This window comes from Micropterus salmoides, unplaced genomic scaffold (genome assembly GCF_014851395.1).
Source record: "Micropterus salmoides isolate LMB-PRFRI ecotype aquatic unplaced genomic scaffold, ASM1485139v1 Ms_hic_scaffold_4, whole genome shotgun sequence".
Classification (NCBI taxonomy): Eukaryota; Metazoa; Chordata; class Actinopteri; order Centrarchiformes; family Centrarchidae; genus Micropterus; species Micropterus salmoides.
The window spans coordinates 35,333,132-35,355,653 of record NW_024043372.1 but is presented as its reverse complement, the minus strand read 5'-3'; the positions used below and the strand labels follow the sequence as shown (position 1 = coordinate 35,355,653).

Here is a 22,522-nt window from a genome sequence, read left to right as displayed (position 1 = left end):
TTATTCCAGCTATCATTGTACTTTACCGCGACCAAGTTAGCATAGAATGGCCCTGCTCGATCCAAACTCCATTCAGAAAACAAACATTTTAGAAGTTGTTGTCCTGCTGTCTTGCTGACAGACCTGACAAAGTATGAATTCATATGTTTAACAAATCTGCATCATATTGTAGTTATTTCAGCATCAGTTTAATCTGTTTATTGCCATTTAATCACAGCAAAATGTTTACTTTGGGTTCATACAGTTGTAGTAAAGGCGAGTTGTGTTTATTCACCATATCGCGTTAAAATCGCCTTCTCACGTTGTGTGTGAACACTTGCAACGAATGCACTCACGCGAGGAAAGCGTCGCGAGGGGAAAAATCACGGTTGGTCTGAATGCAGCTTTAAGCAATGCAGACAATGGTTGCCAAAATTATGAAAATAAAACCCAAGTTGTAATGAACCTGAAATATGCTTTTATTTTTCTGTCCAAAAGTACTAATGCATAGTTATATTTTTGATTTGGGCACACATCTGTGCTTCTCTCTTTTCATTCCACTTCTTTATATTGGATTAATGTTGTTTTGTTGTTGTTTAATGACTTCACTTTACTTTCACATTACCTTAATGTTGCCTATCTTTTTCTTCAGTGTGTTGTAGCAGTGACAAAAAAAACATGATTTATTTCCCCTATAATGCCACCATAGCTCAGAGTGAAAGGGTCTTAGTGAGCATTGCTAATTTACCATGCTAATTCCACACCCTTCCTGAGTACAGTGAGGAAATTAGCAAAGCAAATTTACTATTCAAACATTATGCCCTATCAGTGTATAAAGCTGATCCGGACTCGGGTCTGGACTTGTTCAGTTTTCAATAATGTCATGGCTCACGAAAGGATTATTGTTCTGCTGCAATAGTTTAGAGATGAATGCAGCGGCATATTTAATTGAATTAGTTAAACTGACTGACTCTGAAGTCCTCACAATACTGGCCAACAGCAGCATTTTCTGACATGTACAGTAAATGAGGTGAACACTGTGAGTCAAGGCTTGCTAGTTCTGCTCCTGCAGACTTGCTTGTCTCAGTGTGTGTGTGTCCCAGTGAATACAGTTAAAAGAATTTTGGACTCATGAGGTACTCAAGTCCCCATCAAGCCAATCTACTATTGGCTGATGATTTGTGAACAATATTTGAGAGAAATAGGCCTTTTTTGTACATAGAGAAAGTCTTAGATCTTTGAGTTCAGCTCATGATGAATGGGGGCAAAAACAAAAGTGATACGCTTGTGATTTTGTTCAGTGTATATATTCTAGTATGATTTGGCATTGACTTTAAGGGAAGCAACCTTGAAGTTGATAAGAATCTTGCCTAACATCCAAAGAGTTTGTATTTTCATTATTATTTATGTGACAAATTTGCTGAGCAGCTCTGTGACTGAAAGTCAAAGGTGATTATTCCAGTATGATGGTCAATGGCCAGGGCTGGACATAACCAAAGTGTGTGTGGCAGTGCTTGAAGTGGAAAAAACATAAGTGCCAGTACAACGTTCCGGCCCACATCAAGCACTGATGTGTGGGCTGGAGAACCAAGACAATGACCTAAAAGAAGCTAAAAGCTTGGGCGATAACACACGGTTACTGTATATACATTTAGAGAAAGTCCAGGTTCTCTGATGATTAAATAGCTATCATTCCCTGCATGACTGGGCACTAGGACTGCCACTCACCATGATGGACCACACCCTTTAGGCCGTGGATTATGGGGTCAACAGCAGGATTGTCCTTCCCTCCCACCTGAGGAATACAAACAGATACAGGGATCAACACAGCGCATTGTTATTTAGAAAAAACATCACTGCATTATCTTTTAATGTATTTGTATATTGCTTATCTATCCTCGCAGCCACAAACTGTATAGGCATTTGTAGATTGTTTTTCTCAAAGTATGAATTTCATTATAAGGTAAATCATCATAAACAGTGTATCATTTACCTTTATCCATTTTTGTATGTTAATACCACCTATTGCATAGTGTACACTCTGCTGCTGCAGTGACTCAGTCTCTTGCAGGCAGTTTACATAATACACACATCAATGTGTAGGTATCTTCTAACTTTTTCACTGGCAGGCAAGTATTCTATGCCTGCCACTCAGAGTGTTATCAGCAGAAATATTATTATGGATGTGCTAAATGAAGGAATAACATTCAGCTCATTTAGGCATCATTTAATGTACACAAAAACATTACATGCAATTTTGCATGCATAAAGAACAGAGGTCTTTCAGTACTTGACAACCATGTATTCTAAAGGTACCAAGCGACGACATGAAACACTAAAATACAAGTTCACTGCACAGCAGGGATGTCACTAGGATTGAAACACAGGGGGGGCTTAGCCACCAGTGTATGTGTAACTTGCACTTGCAAAATCTTTTGTTATTGTATTAGAACACTTATATCAACGACCAGTAAAGAAGCCAAAATGTTAACATGTAAAAAGCAACATATTCTCTTCTCCCATTTCTCCTCTGTTTAACAAAAAGTTACTGTAATGTTAGCTTTTAGACACATCAAAGCTGCATGGGGGGAATTCACTTAGGTCAGACTGTGTTCCTGCTGAGTTCTTCTGTGGGCTAAGACTTAAATGCTAACCAGCTGCTCATTTAAATGTGTGATAAAGTAATACCATATCTAACTCCTCTATTAGATAGGTTGCAGGTCCAAAATATGCTATTTAATTATACTTTTTACCGTTACTGCACTGTAGATTCTCTGCAGTTTGGCTTACATATAAGCATAAACTAAATACTTTATCATGTACACTATTGAAAAGGATCCTATTTAAAATGGCTACTGTCTGAATTTAATAACCTGATGTCGGAAGGAATAAAAGGTTTGGAGTAACAATTACTGTATGCATATATGTATGATTGCTTTTAAATTTTTATATTTTATGTGTATATCTGTGGGCATATGCTCATGTATAGCTTAGCCTACATGTAGGCAACATCTACATATTTATTTAATGTATGACAGCCAAACACAAAGTTAAGTTGGTCAGAATATAGCTAATATAATAAATGAAAAAAAATTGTTTTAGGTTATGCCTTGGTGCCTAGACCAACTAATGCCTATTGTTAGAAGAAAACAACCAAGACAATTATTTTAAGTATTTATCAAAATTCTTCCTTTTCTTTGTTGAGTACATGCCTTTACTGTAAAAAAATAAATCTATACCTAATAATTATTTTTCTTATTATAATTTGAGGGGGATTAGGACCATGTTAGGGTAGCTTCAGCCCCCTTAAAATAGGCCTAACGACGTCCACGCTGCACATACGTTCCTATACGTTCATTTATTTGTGGCGGCCCATCACAATACCAACTCTGACAGCCACATATTGATTTAAATTTTTTTTACTAGGCCTATTTAAAAAAGTATTTAATTGCAGAGCGGCGTAGTGCATTTGCGCTGCACGTCCTCTAGCTCGTCGCCCTCTCTCTCTCTCTCGTTCACCCGTCCCTCTCTCTCTTGCTATCTCGGTCTCTCTCCCTCTTCCTCTTGAACACAGCTGCACAAATTTGTCCAACACAACACTGTCAATGTAGGAGACCAAGCTTAAAGGAGACCTATTATGCTTTCCCACATTTTATGACTTATGTTATAATGTTGGATGTTCATGTTAAACAAGGCCAAAGTTTCAAAAAATTAGGTTAAAGCATTTATAAGAAATCACTGTGAGCAAAAACCTCAGGTTTCCTCCTGCTTTGAACTTTTTTTTCCACCTGCGGCTCAGTTCTACCTAACACCGAGCCAGACGGAGCTGCTGTTCCATATATGGTCATGTGCTCCCACACTAACGGCACAGCAACGCTCAGTCTGCCTGTTTCGCCCAGCAACAACAGCCTGGTATGCTTCAGCTCTTGGCCAATGAGAAGACAGTTGGCTTTGAAAGGAGGGGCCTTAAAGAGACAGGAGCATCTACAGCTTGTTCAAACAGAGGCTGAAATGAAGGCCTACATGTAGAATAAGTATAAGAAAAAAACATGCAAAGCTGCCATACAGGAGTCACAGACCTACAATATAAGACTGGAAAAGCTGTATGATAGGGCTCCTTTAAAAAAAGTTATTAGCAAGCATGTAAGGAGCCTAGCTAATAAGGAGAGCTAAGTTAATGTTATAACTGTTAATGTATACAGCTGGGGGTTTGGGTTCTTATCTCAGATCAAATCTCCACAAGAATCCACTTTCGACAGACTGTGCCTCTTCAACTGGTAAGTTTGGTTTGAAACGCCACCATACAGTAGATATTTCCTGAGTTGACTGGTAGGTGTGTGACGCCATATTTAGGGATCCAAGCAGGGAAGCCTTCTTTCTTTCTTTTCTTGGATAAACGTTTTTGTGCAGCAAAAACAGCCAGACAAAAACTTCAACGTCAAAGTTCTTTCAACCTTTTAATATCTGGATTCATTTGCATCCTTGCTCTAATGGTCTTCTGCTCTAAAATGTCAAATTATGCAACTTTCTATCACTTTTCTCAAAAGTGTATTTTTGCGAACTTGTAAAACAACGTTTTAATCAACCCAAAACTTTGGCAGGATCCTCTACGGACTTTGCTGATTGATCTAAAGTTATCAAAAGAATTTTGATATGTCAATCTGTTTTTTTTAAAATACATTTTTGCTTTTGTGTATTTACGTGCAATTTTACAAGTTTTTTTTCGAGAATTTTATCACCAACATTTTGACTGTTCAAAGTGTTTTAAGTTTAAACTAACAACAATAAAATTTCAGTCTAAGAGAAGTGACTTTATTGCCTCAACTTGTGAGAAGGTTAAGAGTAACCTACACTTGGGATCCAATCAATTTCCAAGAATGGGTATGTTATGTAAGTTTTCCTTTTCTACTTGGATCCTTTGAAAATTTCTTCAGTATGTGTTTTAATTCACCTTCAGGAGAAAAAGAGAAAACTTGGTGCTAAATCAAGAGAAGGAATAGGACAATAAATGTGAGTTGAGAACATAGAGGAGATGCTAAAAACAAGTGCAGTGTAATTAGGAAGAACAAACAGCAGCAATCAACAGCCTCTCAAAGGCCCTCTCCATCTGAACTCAAAGACTGTGCAATGTTATAGTAACAGTTTTACTGTCTTCAATTAGAGCGTCATTGCTGTCATGGAGGCTGACAATCATTGAAACCAAAGCATAAAAACAATACCTAAACAGCAAAATACATGACCTATACGAGTGTTTTCTGATCTGCCACCTCTATAGTTAAGTGTAAGAAAAACTGTTTTGTTTCTTAGGTATAAGGAAATGTTACTCTGATTCAAGTCGCAATGTTCATTCTGTAGATCTGTCAGACTAATAAAGGTGGACCTGTTTTGTGGACACACGCCTGTTTTTACATGACAATATTTTGTATTCAAATGCATGTAAGAAACACCCACTTGTGCAAGGCCTTTACAAAAGCAGCTGGATCACTGTCATTAAGCACATTGTAGGATGACAAGTTAGAGGACTCAGCAGGGCACAGTATTCTGGTCAGCTTGCTTTTCACATATTAAACACAAAAGAACAAAACGCATAACAAGTCTGTGTCACTGTTTCCTGTAGAAAAGTGATTTTGTTTCTACATGTTCATCCATTTTCCAGTTTGTAAGTGGCTTCCACTGTCACTGTTCCACTGTATATATTTCACAGGAATCTATTTTCTACTGAGGGTTAGAACAAATCCTTTCACCTTCTTCCATTCACCTCCATTATACTTGGGGAATTTTGTGTGAAATTACCTTTTAAAGTACTCTCTATTTTAAAGGACAATTCTGGATGTAAAATTAGCACTGATGGTAAATGCAGTCCATTGAAGCAATAAATTCCTCAGTGTGTGCTATATTGACAGAGAAAGCTGAGTTCGCCAATTAGTTCTTCATGCATCCAGCACGGTCATTTCACATGACAGTAATATCACCAGGATTTTCTGGATGCCACTATCTTCGCTTGCATTGCAGACTGACTATGTTTCCAACAGCAAAAATGGCATCCCATATTGACGAGAATACATTTTAGTGTTTTGGCCGTCTTCCTGGAGCCATAGAAGACCAGCAGCAGAGACAGGTCTAGGCTGCCACTGCTGTTGCTGCCATGCAAGAGGATGTGGCCGGCAGAGACCCTCCAGAACCAGTATGGTGCAATATATTTTAGTTTGAGCAGTATTTGTTGGATGGTATTGCAGACGCCAACCCAGAGAGAGCCAGAGTGTGCGTTAGTATGAGTGAATGTTTTAATCCTCACTTGGACAGAGTTGTGCTGGAGTCTGAAGATAAACTGGAAAAGACAACCAAGACCAGCAGGGCTGAAAGGGCAGACTCTATACATTAGACAATGTAACTTACACTGTACAATTACAGCTAAACTGTTGGTGGCTCACCCCATTAAACTATCTGTTTGGAATTCTGATTAATAAAATTCACAAGGATACTGTGTGTGTGTGTGTGTGTCGGGTATGGAGGACGGATCCTGACACAATCGACAATGAATACAGAAATTAAAAAATGCTCAACAAATGCCCATTACATGCACCAAAATACATTAAACATACTAAATGTAGGCATTAAATAAATTATAAAATGAGATATAGATTAATACATACCTTTTAAGTTCCTTTTTTTTTAAATCCACCTTTGTATTAATTACTTTAATTAATTTGTTAATTACTTATCATTCTAAACCATGCAATTAAGCAGACAAAATTTATAATAAATCCCTAAAGAATGGTTGGCCTTCTGAAGGTGGGACAACATCATTTGTTTTTATTGAAATTAGTATATTGTTTTGGTAGCACATCACGATTGAGAAAAAAAGCATAACAAATTGATGGCTGCCACAGGATGTCTTTGTTTATTGTCAACCATTCAGCTCTGTGCACTGTAACCTGTAGGTACCCAGCATTTTAAGTTTAATACGTGCATCCTGCAAACCAAAAGGAGAGAACATAATCCAACAGTTGTTTTTGTTGAAATGTAAGTAGTTTTATTCATTTCGCATATTCAGGCCCACTGCCACTGCTTTTTCTTCTTGATTTGCTGTACCTAAAAAATTTGTATGTGACAGCTGTATCAGATGATTGTGAGTCAGTTTAATTTTCATTAACGCTAAAGTGGTTACCTTTACGTCCAAAGGTGTATTTGAGCGTGAAATGATAAGTGGCAACCCATCTGTTGATGATCACTGTGGAAGGTAATGGAGCAATGCCCGAAAACCAACAGGAAGTCGGCCATTTTGAATTTAATGGTAATTTTTGGAGATTAACACACTTCGTAATTTAAGAAACTTCTCCTAGATCAAACTTGCAGTGCAGTCTAAACCCGATTAAAAATTGTACCAACGTTGAGTTTTCGTCCACGAGCGTGCCCGTGGCTTGGCGTTAAAAATTTTTCAGTGTACATTCTCATATCTGTACTAGATCTGATATGTATAATAAGAGTCCCATCCTGAACACATCCATCTGACAATATTAACTCAAAGTCATAGCGCCACGTACTGGTAAGAGGAAATATATAATAATAATATAATAATATAATAATAATAATAATAATAATAACTACTCTTAGCAGGTTGGCCATATCAACTTCAAAACTGTCCCAGAAAACCCTTAACACATTGACGATGCCATGTTGTAAAACTTGTGAGTTTTCGGGTTAACAGCGTGGCGGTGGCGTGACAGCAAGGTTCCACGCTTCGCATTACACGTTTGAAGAGTCCCGCCCTGAACACATGTACATGTCACTATTCACCCATAGTCATAGCGCCACTTGCAACAGGAAGTGACCTACATCAAAGCGGTCCTCGCCACATGTTTTACCTACATGTACGAAATTTCTGACACATGCATCATGAAGTATCTAGATGTACCTCTTGGACCCATCACCTACACCCAATAGGAAGTCTGCCATATTGGATTTAATGCCCATTTTTGGCGATTTACAGGCTCCGTACTTTAACAAACTCTTCCTAGAAAATTAGTCCGCTCGACTTCAAATTTTTGCTGTGCAGTCTAAACCCACTGATGATTAAAAGTTTTACAAACAGTGAGTTTTCGTCGTGTCTGTGGCGTGGCGTCCAAAATCGATGATTCGCCATTAAACAAGAAGTTGTTGTAAATTGACATTTTCAAATCTTTACCAAACATTAGGTGCCCCCCCGAACACATCTACATGCCAAAATTCAGTTTCACTCGTAGCGCCATCTACTGGCAACAGGAAGTAAGCTCTGTGTGAATCTCATCATGCGTTTTAAATTAAAACATTTTTATGATATGTTCCACACTTGACGTACTAAAACTTAACATATAGTTATAGTGCAATGTAGCGCCACATAGGGGACACAGGAAGTGACATTTAAGTCCTTCGTGCAGTGTCCAAAGCATGTGGCAACTTCATGCTGGTAGAGCTGCAGAATCTGCTGTGCGGCAGCGGCACTCCCCGACGCGCTGCACGTACAAGGGCGCACCCAACGCTGCTTGCAGCTTTCATTTCAGAAATAAATCCACTTTACTGGAACAATAATTAACTTTAGAAGTCAATAACCAGCCAAACTGAAAACATTACATCCATCACCTGGTGATGCTATACTGACAATGATACTTTACATCAGGGGTATTCAATTAGAATTCAAAGAGGTCCAGTTAGAGAAAATTTCCCGAAGCAAAGGTCCAGAACATCAAAATGACTAACTTGCGTTATCATTCAGTACCGTAACATATAGTTGTATCAACATGTGTTTTTAGTCAACAACGGACTGTCAGATCAAATAATATTTCAGTCAGTTTTCACATCAAACTGGAGGGATAATAATAAATAACTACTCTAATAAATTCAAAATTTAAGTAAACTAAAATGAAGTGCCTAATTCTTAGAAAAAATGAAGTAAAAAGTGCTTGAAGTGATGAAGTGCAGTCTTAGCCAATTTTATAATAAACACTCAGCACATCATAACAAATGAACAGCTGTAATGCCTCCTCTTCTCTTTCACTCCCTCTTACAGAGCTACCACTCCTACTTTCTCTTGCTCAACAACAGCTCTAGCTTGTCTTGACAGCCAGCATTGGAGATCTATGAAATATTCTGGTGTTGAACTGCCCGTGGGAGGAATGTACATGTAAGAATCTGTACAGTCTTGATTAAAAGCCATGTGAAATCTCTTTTCCCTTTCGTCTCCTCAATTCGTGAGTGTTTCCAAAACGTCTCGCGGACTCGACTCGCAAGCATCGGAACGCATAGATTTGATTGGCTGAGCAGTGTCACATGAGACGATTGGAGCACATGTGATTGGTCTGTGAGTTTCCTGGTCGGCTAAACCAGTACAGTAAATGCTAGAAATATCCAATTCATAACAGCCAGGGCTGGGGAAAAAAATCGGCCCTGGCATTTTTGGCCCAGGCTGCCCACCAAAATCTGTCGGACACACCTCACCAATACACCATCCTTGTTAAGGGCTCAGATTAAGGGTGTGATGAAACACTTAGCCCATGATATGTAACATTGCAGAAAATTGGGGCCATGACAACAAGACAAGAATATATTTTAATAGGCTTACTATTTAGAAAAAAAATGTATTGGTGAAATAGTTGATAGGGGTGTCTGGGGGTCCTCCCCTAGAAGATTTTGACCATTAAACACTTAATTTCCTGCATTCTGGGGACATTTTCTGCACCAGGGAGGCACAAAATCCAGGTGGCAGGTGAAAATAGAATAGAATATAATGCAGTAATTGGTAGCTTTTTATTGTTTTTAGCCTAAGTTTTTTTGGACAACACAGAGTTTCTTCTTTTTTCAGGTTTCTTCTGTATTTACACTGCATTGCAAGCTTATTGTGCAAATAAACCTTTTTCATAGCATATTTATTTGTTAATTAACATTTCTTGGTGCAAGCTATTTTTTGGAACATTTTCAACAAATGCTTTCAAAAAGTGGTGGCTACATGTCTCCAGCGTCCCCAGAGTAAATGACCCTCCCTCCCTGCTCCCTCCCTACAGGCTGAGCTACTCCATGCTTAAAGCTTCACCTCTACTTTCCTCCTGCCCTCTCTCTCTCCCTTGTCAAACTTACTCACTTTGTCACTGTACTTCACTAACGCCTCCTCCTCTGCCCGTCAGTGGCCACGGCTCCTTTACTCCTTCATGTGCCTGTGCCTGCTCTACGTTGGGTACTGCGGGTGATGTTACATGTCGGTTGTTTTCGCGCATTTTGCGGCAGTCGTCTGAAGATTTTTTTTGGGGGGGGGGGGGGGGGGGGGGGGGGGGGGGCAAGTAAGAGATGTGATTGGGCCAGCCCAATGTCAGTATAGAAAATTACCCCATGGCTGGTCGCATGTTTACTTTGGACGCCAGTGTTCTTTGCGTCTTAGACACAATATTGCCAATACTTACAGCTGTGGAAAGAACGCCTCTCTCCCTTGTTTCCCGTTCTTCCTTTAGCTTTTAACAGCTGACTTGAACAGCATATGGCCCGGTGCTGCTGACCTGCCACACATTTGCACATTCACTTTAAGGATGGTGCGTTCAGTAATATAGTAACACAGCGTTACTTGGATTAGTAACTGTTATATTATTACTGTTTTGAAAATAGTAATCCCATACAAAAGTAATAATATTGCAGTAACGTGTTACTGAGTGATCGGCCCCTTAATTGGTGGAGAAAAATACATTTTTCATTCCATTTACTCTCATAGCTGTGGTGAATGATAATGTGAGACAAATGTTACTGTGTTTCATGAAGAGCTGATTATAGAGGCAGCTGCATCCTCTACAGGTGACAGGTCTTCTTGAACAAGAGCAACACATGTTAACTAAATGTAACCAAATTTATTATCTCTTTCCGAGATTGCTTTAATGCAATCTCCCATCGGTGGCTACTTGCCCATTCACTCTTGGTGGCTGTGCAGCTCACACACAAGGATAATCAGCTTCTTGGGTGAAGGTTTTGTGAACTGTTCCAGATTGTGAAATATTGCCAAAATAAATGGAACCAAAAAGAGTGCTGTGGCCGCTGTTAAATGCTCTACTGGCCTGATTAAGAGCATGTATCACTGCACTTACAGTACTATTGTATTTCTCCTTATTCTACTGTCTTTCCAACTATATTGCAGGTGCACAGCATGTGCCTGTCAAAAAGTTGTTTCATCCTATATGGCAGGCTCCTCTCAGCTTTTGTAACTAAATCTTTGTTTGGACACACACAAGCTGGTAGCTCAGAATGCAAACTGCGTGAGTTCTTTGTTGTAATTTGACTGACCCAGGGCTGACCTTTTGAACTGCATTTATATAAAATGGTGCTGCACACCCACACAAACATGCTCGCACACACGCACAAATTGCATAATCATTTCAAATAGCAGAGTAAGTTAATAACTGGAACTGCAATAAACTGCGCTTGTTTTTGGTACAAGGCAGAAAGTTGGTGAGGAAAAAAGTGTGTGTGTAAGAGAGAGGAGATTAAGAAAAATATAGGCGGCCATGGAGACACAGAGAGAAAATGACAGACAGAGAGACAGTGGGGAGGAGAGAAAGAAAGGAGGACAGAGGGAATTAGCATTTCATTATTAATGTTTGTCTCTGAAAGCCCACAGGCTTGTCCCCAGAGATCCTTAGCCACCAGGCCTCACATCACAACGTCCTACTCTCTCTCTCTCTACCCATCTACCCCTTTCTCTCTCTTCAAAATCCTGCATCTCTTGCTCTTTCTCAAGCTCCATCCCCCTCTTTCTCTCCAGGGACAGGCGACTGCAGTGACAAATCAGGAATAAAAGAAACTGTGGTACAACGTGACATGTCCTGATATTTCTCTCCTCCACCAATTTTCTCTCTCTCTCTCTCTCTTTTTTTCTCTCTCTCTCTCTCACTCTTATTGCCTGTCCCTTTCTCTCACTGTCATCCGTCCAAGATCTTTCACTGTGTATCCTCTTTCTCTAGACTTCCTTCACCTCCTTCCTTCTCCCCTTGCCTTTGGCAGCACTAGCTGCTGATGAATCAGTGGTGTAATGGATGTAATGGTTGAACCTCTTTCAAAGAAGACACAGTGGAATGCAGAGTTACTAATTAATTCAGTGACCAATATGTCAGTAGGTGGTAGAAGACAGCTAGAAAGTACGGACATGAAACTCTGTTGTTCTTTACCTGTTAGTTTTAAAACTGAAAAACAACCTGGCCTTGACATTTTTAGATTTAGACAAAGGGATTGTGGGCCTTTGTGTATTTCTATAGCGGGGAAAGAATAAAGGAGATTAGGCCTTCCAGTTATTGCTAGGACCAGATTAAGGAGCCTCCTTCTCATTCTTAGAAATATACTAAAGGGTATTGGGCTCTCTTCTCATTCTAAGCTCTTGACTAAAGGAGACTGTGCCTTCTGTTTATTCTCACACACATATTTTGGAACAGATGTCCTTCCATTTCAAACAATCCAGCTCTCCATACAGGGTGTGTAATGACCTGGAGCAGGATTTTTATGGTTTAGGCATGCTCAATTACTACATGACAATCACTCCACCTTACTTAACAACCAGGTATTTCCAAGGTACCACAGATGACAAGAAACACAAAGTGCATAAGAAGTTTACCACAGTGTTATACAGTTAGAACCCACAGTCCAACCACCAATGAATGAGTCCTTATCTCTGTGCTAATCTCCACAAGAGTCTATATCTCAACAAAAACCTCCTCTTCTGGATGAGCGAACAAGAAATACTCAGTTTGAGTTTAAATACAAAAGTTGTCCAACAAAAAGAACAAGTGATGCCTCTTGTGTCTAAAAGACAAGCTTAATGATTCTACAACAACACTGGAGTTGCCTCCCGTAGTCAAGCTGGTGCGCTGCTGACAAGCAGCTGTCACTCAGGACAGACTGTGCATCTTCCACTGGTGAGTTTGCCGCCAAATATAGTCGCTGAGCTTACTGGCAGATGTGTGTGTGTGTGTTGTGTACGACGCTATATTCAAGTTTATTTTGAAATTCACCATTGGCCATTTAAAATTGTGCAGTGGGCCATAGTTTGGCCACCCCTCGTCTAGACTTAAGGATATTCAGGTTCATTTCTAGGTCCAGGTTAATTGACCTTCTTGTCATTCTTAGAACCAGACCAGTCTTTCCCAAAGTTGCAACCCAAAATGTGTCACAGACCCATTTTTACTGGGTCACTGAGTAAAATGCATTGCTATGCAGTGCTTAATTTGTAAATCAGCAGGTCCCAGAAGCCATAGAGGGTGCTGTTCCAATGGGTCACGAACCAATCAAATCAAAAATCCACATAATCCGCACATTGGACAACGCCTAGGTGCTGGCTGTTAAGACTAAAACAAAGCATTATTTATTAATTAGAGCATTTAGCCTGGGAACCTGACAAATCTGCCTAGCTCATGTTTCATTTGCTCTGGCAGATGCATCTGCTCCCCCTCCTATTCAGAAAGATTTTCACCATAAACTTATTACTAAGTGGATCCAGTCTGGCCAATCACAAACGTTTATGTAATATGTGGCGGGTTTAAAACAATGTCACCGCATCCAATCTGCAGGTCCATCCAATGCAACACACCAGGCTCATGAAACTCACGGCAAACTGTGCAGTGCTGATCAAATATGAATCAAGATTCTGTTACAGCATACTGCCTCAAATGAAACACATGTTAGTTTATTCTTTAGCTATAATTAGAGAAGGTTTGGGACCGGGCTGCTTGAAAACGGACCAAGCATTACCCTAACTTTCATGTAACACTCAGCACTATAAGTTACGTTGTTCTAAAATGGTTGTGGGTCTATTCAACTGCATCTAAAGGCCATGGATAACCCCTTGGACAACTCTCTCTCTTTCTCTCACTTTCTCATTGACTGTCCCCTCACTTCCCTGTTGTTTTCCTTCCTTTTGTAGATTACTACATTGGGGGGGGGGGGGGGGGGGGGGGGGGTGGAGTTAGGGCCAAAAGCAAGGGTGTAGAATTAGGTAGGAACTGCAGAGACAACTGTAACAATTGTTTTAAAATTTTTAATATAACCACTGTCCATCATTGTCTAGTCAATGTATTTAGTACATAAGCGCTTAACAGCTTTTGTTCTCTACTACAAGTTCAACACGTTTTTCAGTTTTTTCAGTTTTACAATAATCATTACAAGAAAGAGGTGATGGAATATTTTGAGCTGGAAAACTACAATTAAATTACATTTCTTTGCAAAGAAAATGACCAGCATCTTCCACAGATTCAATATGTAGTTTCCATACTTTATAACAGTTAGTAGGTAACATAATTGTAGTGAATAGGTCTTCCACTGTCTTGTTGTCCTGCCAAGTTATGTTGCATTATTGTATATTATGTGGGTCACATAAGTTACAGCGATGAAGAACTGTGGAGTAGCTGTGTACCTGAGTATTGGTAAAACAACAATAAATCAAAAGTGAACTGATCTAATCGCTCCACATTTGCTTTGTACTGTTACCTCATTTCTCACACCGGATAACGTTAGCAACTGGTCGGTGTTAACTGGCTAGCTAAAGTTAGCTAAACTTCAAAATCACAATATATTTTACATGCTTTGCAGTAATGTTAGTTTGCCTATCAAAAAGGATGAAAGCCAACTCTGTGTAGGTTTTGTCAGTTTCAAAACAAAGTGGAAGTCTCTCTGTGACTCCATCTTTTCTGATGTTGACTGTGTTTTCACCCTAAGTCGATCTGGACTGACGGGAATCAGCTCCTAAAACTTTGTTGTTGGTTTTTATCCTTACATGGAGCTTGTGTTGGAGTCGTGTTGTGCCGGGAGACAGGCGTTTTTTGGTTTTAGAGGACTCCATCTTGTTAGCTGCAGTGTTGTTGCCGTGTGTACGGTTCGGAATTCAGAAGGCAAGACGATACAAGAAATGCCATTTACAATAAGAAATAAAAACTGTAAATGTAATTCTTATTTGCAATAAAACAGATGATGTATTCGTCATTAGTGATCAATGAAAGTGATTAATAAGGTATCAATTAAACATTTTGGTAATAATCACTGGACTGTCCCTGTGACATTTTCTGTCTGCAAAGATTCTGATTCATGAAGGAACAGCATTAGAGAGCAAAAAGAATTAGGAAATCCTGTCACTCCAAAATATTTAGCAGCCCATTTACTCAGAAGAGAATGACTTTTCTCACATGCAAACATATTTCTTTTGGACATAGACTATATGCCCTGATGCGACCCTTTGTCACCACAAACCTCGTGCAAGACCCCCAGGGATCACTTTTGTCTCCTAAGTACAGCAATCTGCGAGACCAAGTGTTTGCTCTTGTTGAAAATGCAACGGCCGTAAGTTTCACAACTGACATTTGGAACTTGGTGAGTATGGAGGCATGCCTGGCTGTCAGCCATCACTTTATAACTCTGGAGTGGGAACTTTCTGGTGTCGTTTTTGGAAACTAAAGTCATTGAGGTGAGCCATGTGGTAGTCAACAAAGCACAACAGCTTGGAGTCATGGCGGATGCCTCAGCAATTCCAAATTATAAGCGTGTAGCTGTTTATCACAACAATGCCAGCAATATGAAACTGTGTACTGAGACGCAGGAGAAACGGCAGTAATGGGGCAATGTTCAAGGGTTCTACTGATCAGGACGCACGCTACTGCTGTGCATGAATACAGCTCTAAAACAGGGCAGACTACGTCGTGCCCAGTAGTCAGCCTGTCAGCAACATGGAGAAGAGGAGAGTGTCACCACCACCAAGAAAAAGAAACAACAGGAGATTTCTATGCTGATGGAGTCAGAGTCCGATGACGAAGAGGAAGAAGAACACGGAGAAAGTGCAAAGAAAGTGATGGAGCAATATTTGAAAGACACAACTACAGTGCAGTCGGGCTCACTTGCATGGTGGAAGCACAACAGCGAATGCTACCCTAAACTGGCATTTGCAGCCAAACACCTCTTTTGCATTCCAGCCACTAAAACCTCATTGGAGCATATTTTCTCAAAAGCTGGTTAGTTCCTTAACGAGACCAGAAGTTCTCTTTTACCAGAAAATGTTGACAAACTGATCTTCCATATACACAACATGAAGAGAGTTTAGGTAGACTTATGGCTTAAATGAAGCTTGCAACCTAATTGTGATTTATTTGAAAGATTGTTAATTGTGCAATCTTCTTCTATTTATTACAGCTTGTTTTATTCTAGATAAGGCCATTCATTTTGTTGTATTTAAATTGCTCCATTGCTGAAATGTGTGGTGTGCTATTATTAAAATGCTCGTCTTTGGACATACTGTGTGGCACCATGGCAGTGTTAAAAGATAAATGGGTGGATGCAGAGCTGCCTAAAACTTGATCGATTATGTAAACGACTTTGTTTGTAACAGGTGGTATGGCAAGGGAAAATTTGGAAGTGTCCTAAAATAAAATGGAAAAGATCTATAATCATTGTATAGAATGATTTCATTTCACTTCCTTCTCACTTTCATGCATGTTGTGCTATTTCACACTGCTGTTTAAACGGCTGTACCTCTTAGACATCTATGTCATGCTTTATGCAATCAGTGCCAGACGTAATGTCGCCAAACAAACAGGGATACCTCCATACAAGTTAAGACAAATGAGACAACAGCTTGTCCAAGTTACAGAATGAATGTTTCTTCCATCCTGGTGTTACTAAATAACGCATATAAGTGATACTTGACCGATGTCATCATCAGTTTAGGCCACTTCTTGGATTTTGGTGCAAACGCTGGATAAAATGCATATAGGTCCTGTACAAATTTGAGAAAAGTATGAACATGTCCATTTGTTATGATTCCATTCATTATGATCAAAAACTAGCACGTTGATAACTTTGCTAACACAGCCAAAGTGCGATAACACAAGAACAAATATTTCACTAGGGGTTCCAAAAATTGCAATCAGTGGACAATGTTGCAAGTTAAGTACTGAGGATATAGTTTTATTAATCACAAACCAATAAGTATGTGGTTCCGGACATTGAAAAACTTAGATTGCAGGGAGTTTGAGTATTGTGTGAGTATGTGCAGGGGAAGTCTCAAGGAAATGTAATGCAAGCAAGTCAGTTAATGAGACTTTCTGTGTACAAGAGGAAAACAGAAACGCTGTGTTGTCAACCTAAAGTGATACTTTTGCATTTTGTGACCATGAGTCTCGCTTCAGTGCCATCATCTTTCCTGATGAACCCAAGCTGGTGATGTTTACTAAGTACCAGTGGTGGGCAGTAGTAATGCATTACTGTAATATTATCACTTTTCCCAGTAACTAGTAGTGTAACGGATTACTTTTCTAAAACAGTAATATTATTACAGTTACTGATCCAAATAACACTGCGTTACTGCATTACTGAACGCTCCATCCTTGACGTGAATGTGCGACTGTGCGGCAGGTCAGCGGCACAGAACTTTGTTGTTCATGTCCGCTTTTAGCCAAAACTAAAGGATGAATGGAGAACGAGGAAGAGAGGTGTTCTTTCCACAGCTGTAAGTAGCTACTGTCATTTATGTTTCACTGTCTAAGATGCAAAGAACATTGTCGTCTAGTGTAAGCTTTCAACCGCGAACATTTCTACATCTGATTTATTGAAGCGTCTGCTGAAGCAGCAGAGCAACGTGAAACTTACAGAAGGAAACTGAAGAAAGAAGCTGCTGTCACTGATGCTTGGACTCGTTGGGAGAGAGTGGCGTTAATGTAATGTTTTGTAAAAATACTGAATACTGAACACAGTCCTTGCTGCTGTTATGAATATGATATTAGTTAAAAAAACAGGAGAGACTGCTTTGTTTGGGTTGATTTTCAATTTTTACTAGGCGCATTTAAAAGCGTATTTGATTGAGGAGCATATATTCATGCAGCACCTCCTCTCGCTCGCTCTCTCTCTCTCATGAACACCACTGCACAAACCTGTGCAAAGTTAGAATATAGCTCTTAGCAAGTAAATGTGGATCACGTAATATTAAAAAATGACATGTGTTGCACCCGAATGAGTGTGACATCATTCTGCGCCCTGCTACACAAAGTCATCTAGTGAATTTCTCTTCAACATCTGGATATTCCTGAAACCCATTAACTGATTTGGAAAGAAGAGTCCTTTGCAATACCTTAAAGGAGCCCTATTATACTGCTTTTGCAGTCCTATATTGTAGTTCTGTGACTCCTGTATGGCAGCTTTGCATGATTCAGAGTTCAAAAGAATTATTTTCTGTCTTACACTGACTCTTCATGTAGGCCTTTATTTCAGCCTCTGTCTGAAACAAGCTCTAGATGCTCCTGTCTCTTTAAGCCCCCCCTCAAAGCCCACTGTCTTCTGATTAACCAAGACCTGAAGCATGTTACCAGGCTGCTGTTGTCGCTGAGAAGTACAGACAGACTAAGCGTTGCTGGGCCGTTGCTGTGTGGAGCAAATGACCATATATGGAATACCGTTCCATCTAGCTCTTTATGTCGTAGAACTGAGCCGTTGGTAGAAAAAGCAGTTCAAAACAGATCGTTCAGAACAGGAGGAAATCTGAGGATTTTGCTCACACAGGGATCTTTTAAATACTTAAACCTCATTATTTGAAGCTTTGACCATGTTTAACATGAACATCAAACATTGTAACATTGTAGATAAGTCATAAAATGTGGAAAAGTATAATAGGTCTCCTTTAAGTTCTACGAGTCTGAGTTGTGATGATGTGGTAATTTGCACTGTGTATATGGCCACCTCCTACCACATATTATTTCACTCCAATCCCAGCTCCTGTCCCCATTTAGTTTTAGCTTTATTTTACCACTATCTTTAAATCACACAATGGATTATATAAGAAAGATAAGAACTTAACATGATTAACCAGATTTCTAAGTAGTAATATCTGCAGTCTACAACAAAAAAGGAACATAAGTATGCGTTTAGTGGGATACTATAGGAGAGATGTGTTTCCTCTGACTGAACTGCTGAAGGCAAACGCAAAATTAGTTGGGTCATCTGAATATCAGTAAGCCTTTGATAATGTAAAGTCTCTGTAATGTTCTGCTCTTGTCCTGTTCTAACAGCTGTGGGCCAGCTAAGTGGGAGCAGGTGCCGGCTTGCTCCAGGGGGATGACCAGGGGGTGGTGAGGCCAGCTTCTTTTTGAAAAAGTTTAACCATCACGACTTTAATTACTCTGTTATAGAGAAAAAATCTTTGGCCTTGCAACAGTTTGAGGTATACGTAGGAACAGTATGATTGTCTCTAGTGGTTTACACAGATCACAACCCTCTGATGTTTTTACACTCTTAGATGTCCAAATCTTATCAAGACTAATAACTCTGTCTATGACTTTGACATTAGATATACCAAACTAAAAGATGTTATGTAAGTTTTGTTATTGGTTGCCCCTTAGCACTGTGCTTGCTATTATGATCATTGAGCCTACTGTTAATGCTGCCTTTTTGACATGTTTTTGCTGTGCCTGTTTTCTTAATTTGCTTCTCAGATGCTGGGATTGCTCATAATGGGTGGGGGTAAGCAGCAGCAGTAATATTTTTGTCTAATTATTTGAAGAATTGCTTAAAATTGTTGGTTTTCATGGTTTGAAAGATGAAAAGTGTAAGCAGATTGACTTTAAACAGACATGGTTGTTGCTGTTAGTGCATACCATAAAACTTTGAATAATAGCCCGGGCTTTTATTTGTTAAAATCACTGAATTGACCCTGCCTATATTTGGAACAAGCGTTCATATGCCCTTTTGCACAAAACTGAAACTACTATGAAACAGTTTATTTATTTCAAACAGAATAATACTTGTATAAAAATGATCAAATAATATCAAATACACATCATTCATTTGATCTAGCTCCGACAGACAGCTTATGCGCTTTAATTTTGAAGTAACATCACGACAACAACATGGTGCAGGATGAGAAGAAGACAGAGAGCGATGGACTTCACATCACAGGATTCACAACGTGGATTAATTTTTATGAAAAGCTTTGATTCTTTTGATCGGTGGACCCTTACAGACTAAAGGAAGATAAATAATCAAGGAACGGACACATTCAGACTTAACGAGCGCTTCAAAGGTAACGGCAGTCAGCACTTTTTTTCCTTTCCTCTCTTGTACCAGGCAAGACTTTGGGGGTTGTTGTTTCCCTTAAATTAACTGAACAATTTAATTGTGGAGAATCTTACCGATCTAACGATGTGTAGCATGTTCATACTGACATTGATCATATGTTTAAACATTAATATTTGTATTAATGATTTAAAGCAGGCGGGGTTTAAGAAGTTTTATACATTCAAAAAACTAGACCAGGCATTAAATTGAGGCAGGCGTTTATTTGTCAGAATGTGTTCCCTCACCAGGCCAGTAAACGGGGTGGGCGGCTATTAATTGAAGTTTTACAATATACTTTTTGTATTATGCAACCTTGAGATGTAGGGGTTTTAAACCACTACTCAAGAGTTATTTATTTCTACAGACACGCTTTAATGAAATGATGTGGCATTTCTTCTTGTTCCAATATACGGGTTCCTTGGTAGACTGTAATTATACCCACACAATGGTTTTTAACCCAGTTGTCAATTCTTCTGAACATGTTTTTATATGTCTTTCTTCTGAGTCTCCTTCAAAGATTTCTAAAGTTACATACATGGACATAATGCTCTTGCATTGTCCTCGTTGTCCCGGATAGAGAAATTGTTCAAATTCAAAATCAACATAAAGGGATACTTTTGTGAGAGAGCGAGACTAGTGACAGTCGATTCTTCAGTCTGAGTGATTGTGTGTAATAAATAGGGCAGTGGTCATGCAGGGAAGGGACAGCCAAGACAAAGCACACAGAAACTTTGCCTTTCAGCACCCGGTCACAGTGAAGAGCAAATACTTAACTGATTTACAACAGTAATGAGATATCTTCTGAAATTCCTGGAAAATTCATAAGTCCGACCGACGGCAAATTACATGTAATGGACTCTTTTTCGCTGCACAACTGCTGAGGGTAACGTCTGCTTGAGTGGTGTGCACTGTGCTGAATTGGAAGCAACTCAGTGGTGGTTTAGCAGTGTCAAGTCAGCTCGAGTCAAAAGGCTCAAGTCCAAGTGAAGTCACGAGTCATTGGTGTCAAAGTCAAAGTCGAGTTGCAAGTCCTCTTTGATTTTGTCAAATTGAGTCTAAAGTCATAATTTTTGTGACTCAAGTCTGACTCGAGTCCAAGTCATGTGACACGAGTCCACACCTCTGATCTTTAGTGAGCATATTCCCAGTGAGATAAACCATGTTTATTTTAATGATCACATGACCTTTCCTCAGATATATGCTATATATTTACATGTTGCTCATTCTGTTCATCACCCTACTGTGGGGGATTGATGACTATGTGTACCAGGAGTAGGATTTATTCAGTAAAACAAATCCAAAAACATGGAATTGTAGATCACTAAAGTTACAAAGGTTTAATTTGATGCATTGTGTGATGAGAGGGACATGACAAATGGCTGACAGAGAAATTTCAGTTTACAAAAATATCTATATTTATGCTGACAAATGTAAAAGGGATGGGCTTATACTACATTTATTGTAACATTTTATAGCTGAATTTAAGCAGACACTATCTGTATTATACAGTTACAGATAGAGGAAAGTAAGAAAGAAGTGGATTTCTGATTCAGCTGATAAACACGTCAATGCTTGCAGGTGTTTGTTTGTCATCACAAGTCATATACAGAGCCAGAGAGCAAGAGAGTGAAAGACAGACTAGAGACAGACCGAGAGAGTCTGATGTGAAATATTAACTGGGGGTTAATGGTCCAAGTAAAAGCCCACTTAGATAACCAATGACCTCAAATTAACTTTTTATTCCTGCCAATTGAGAGTGATAGAGTTGACAGTGATCCCAGGTCAGTTCCAGATCCACCCAACAGCCCAGATAGTACTTATTGGTTAGATCTTGAGCTGCAGGTTTTACAGTTCATGCTCACATGCCATGACACAGAAAATTAGGGTGTTTAGCTTCTGGAAAAAACAACAGCAAAAAGCAAACTGTGGAAAGGAAAAAGACATATACTACACATTCTGAGGGGAGGATACAACCACACACACTGAACTCCGACCTTAAACGTAATCTTCATCCTAATTCTGACTTTAGGACCTTTTTGATTATCCTACCAAACTTAGCGGTGTAAGTTCAAGATTTTGTAGAATCCATTAATAAATATTATAAACAGATGTTCCTCAGAATTCAGAAATTACTTGCTGAGGGAGAAAATACTCAATTGGTTTTCCGGTGTCCCCTAAGTGGTGCTAGAGAACACCCGCTAATAATGCGTCATGTTCCAGTATGTCGAGTGTGGGCCACACTGTGGAAATTTTACAATTTCAAGAAGATATCACACCGGGCTTGCTTTCTGTTTGCAGTAGGTGGCGCGGCTCAACAGGGTTCAATGAAAACTAAGTTTCATCATGAAGACCTTTTGATTGCACTGGGAAAATCGATCGGAATAATTCTCTTGGAGTTCTTTACAGGTCCTGTAAATGGCAAAACATGCCCTAAAATGTTTCTTTCAATTCAAAATGG

The 22,522-nt window shown here is 39.4% G+C and overlaps 1 protein-coding gene across 2 annotated transcripts in view; it reads right to left on the bottom strand.

The window, feature by feature from the left end:
- ptprga (protein tyrosine phosphatase receptor type Ga) overlaps positions 1 to 22,522 on the bottom strand; it is a 466,997-nt gene that overhangs the window by 108,763 nt on the left and 335,712 nt on the right. For both annotated transcript variants that reach the window (XM_038695933.1, XM_038695935.1), the window contains exon 7: positions 1,708 to 1,774. In XM_038695933.1, coding sequence (XP_038551861.1) covers positions 1,708 to 1,774 — 67 coding nt within the window. The remainder of the gene's footprint in view (positions 1 to 1,707; positions 1,775 to 22,522) is intronic.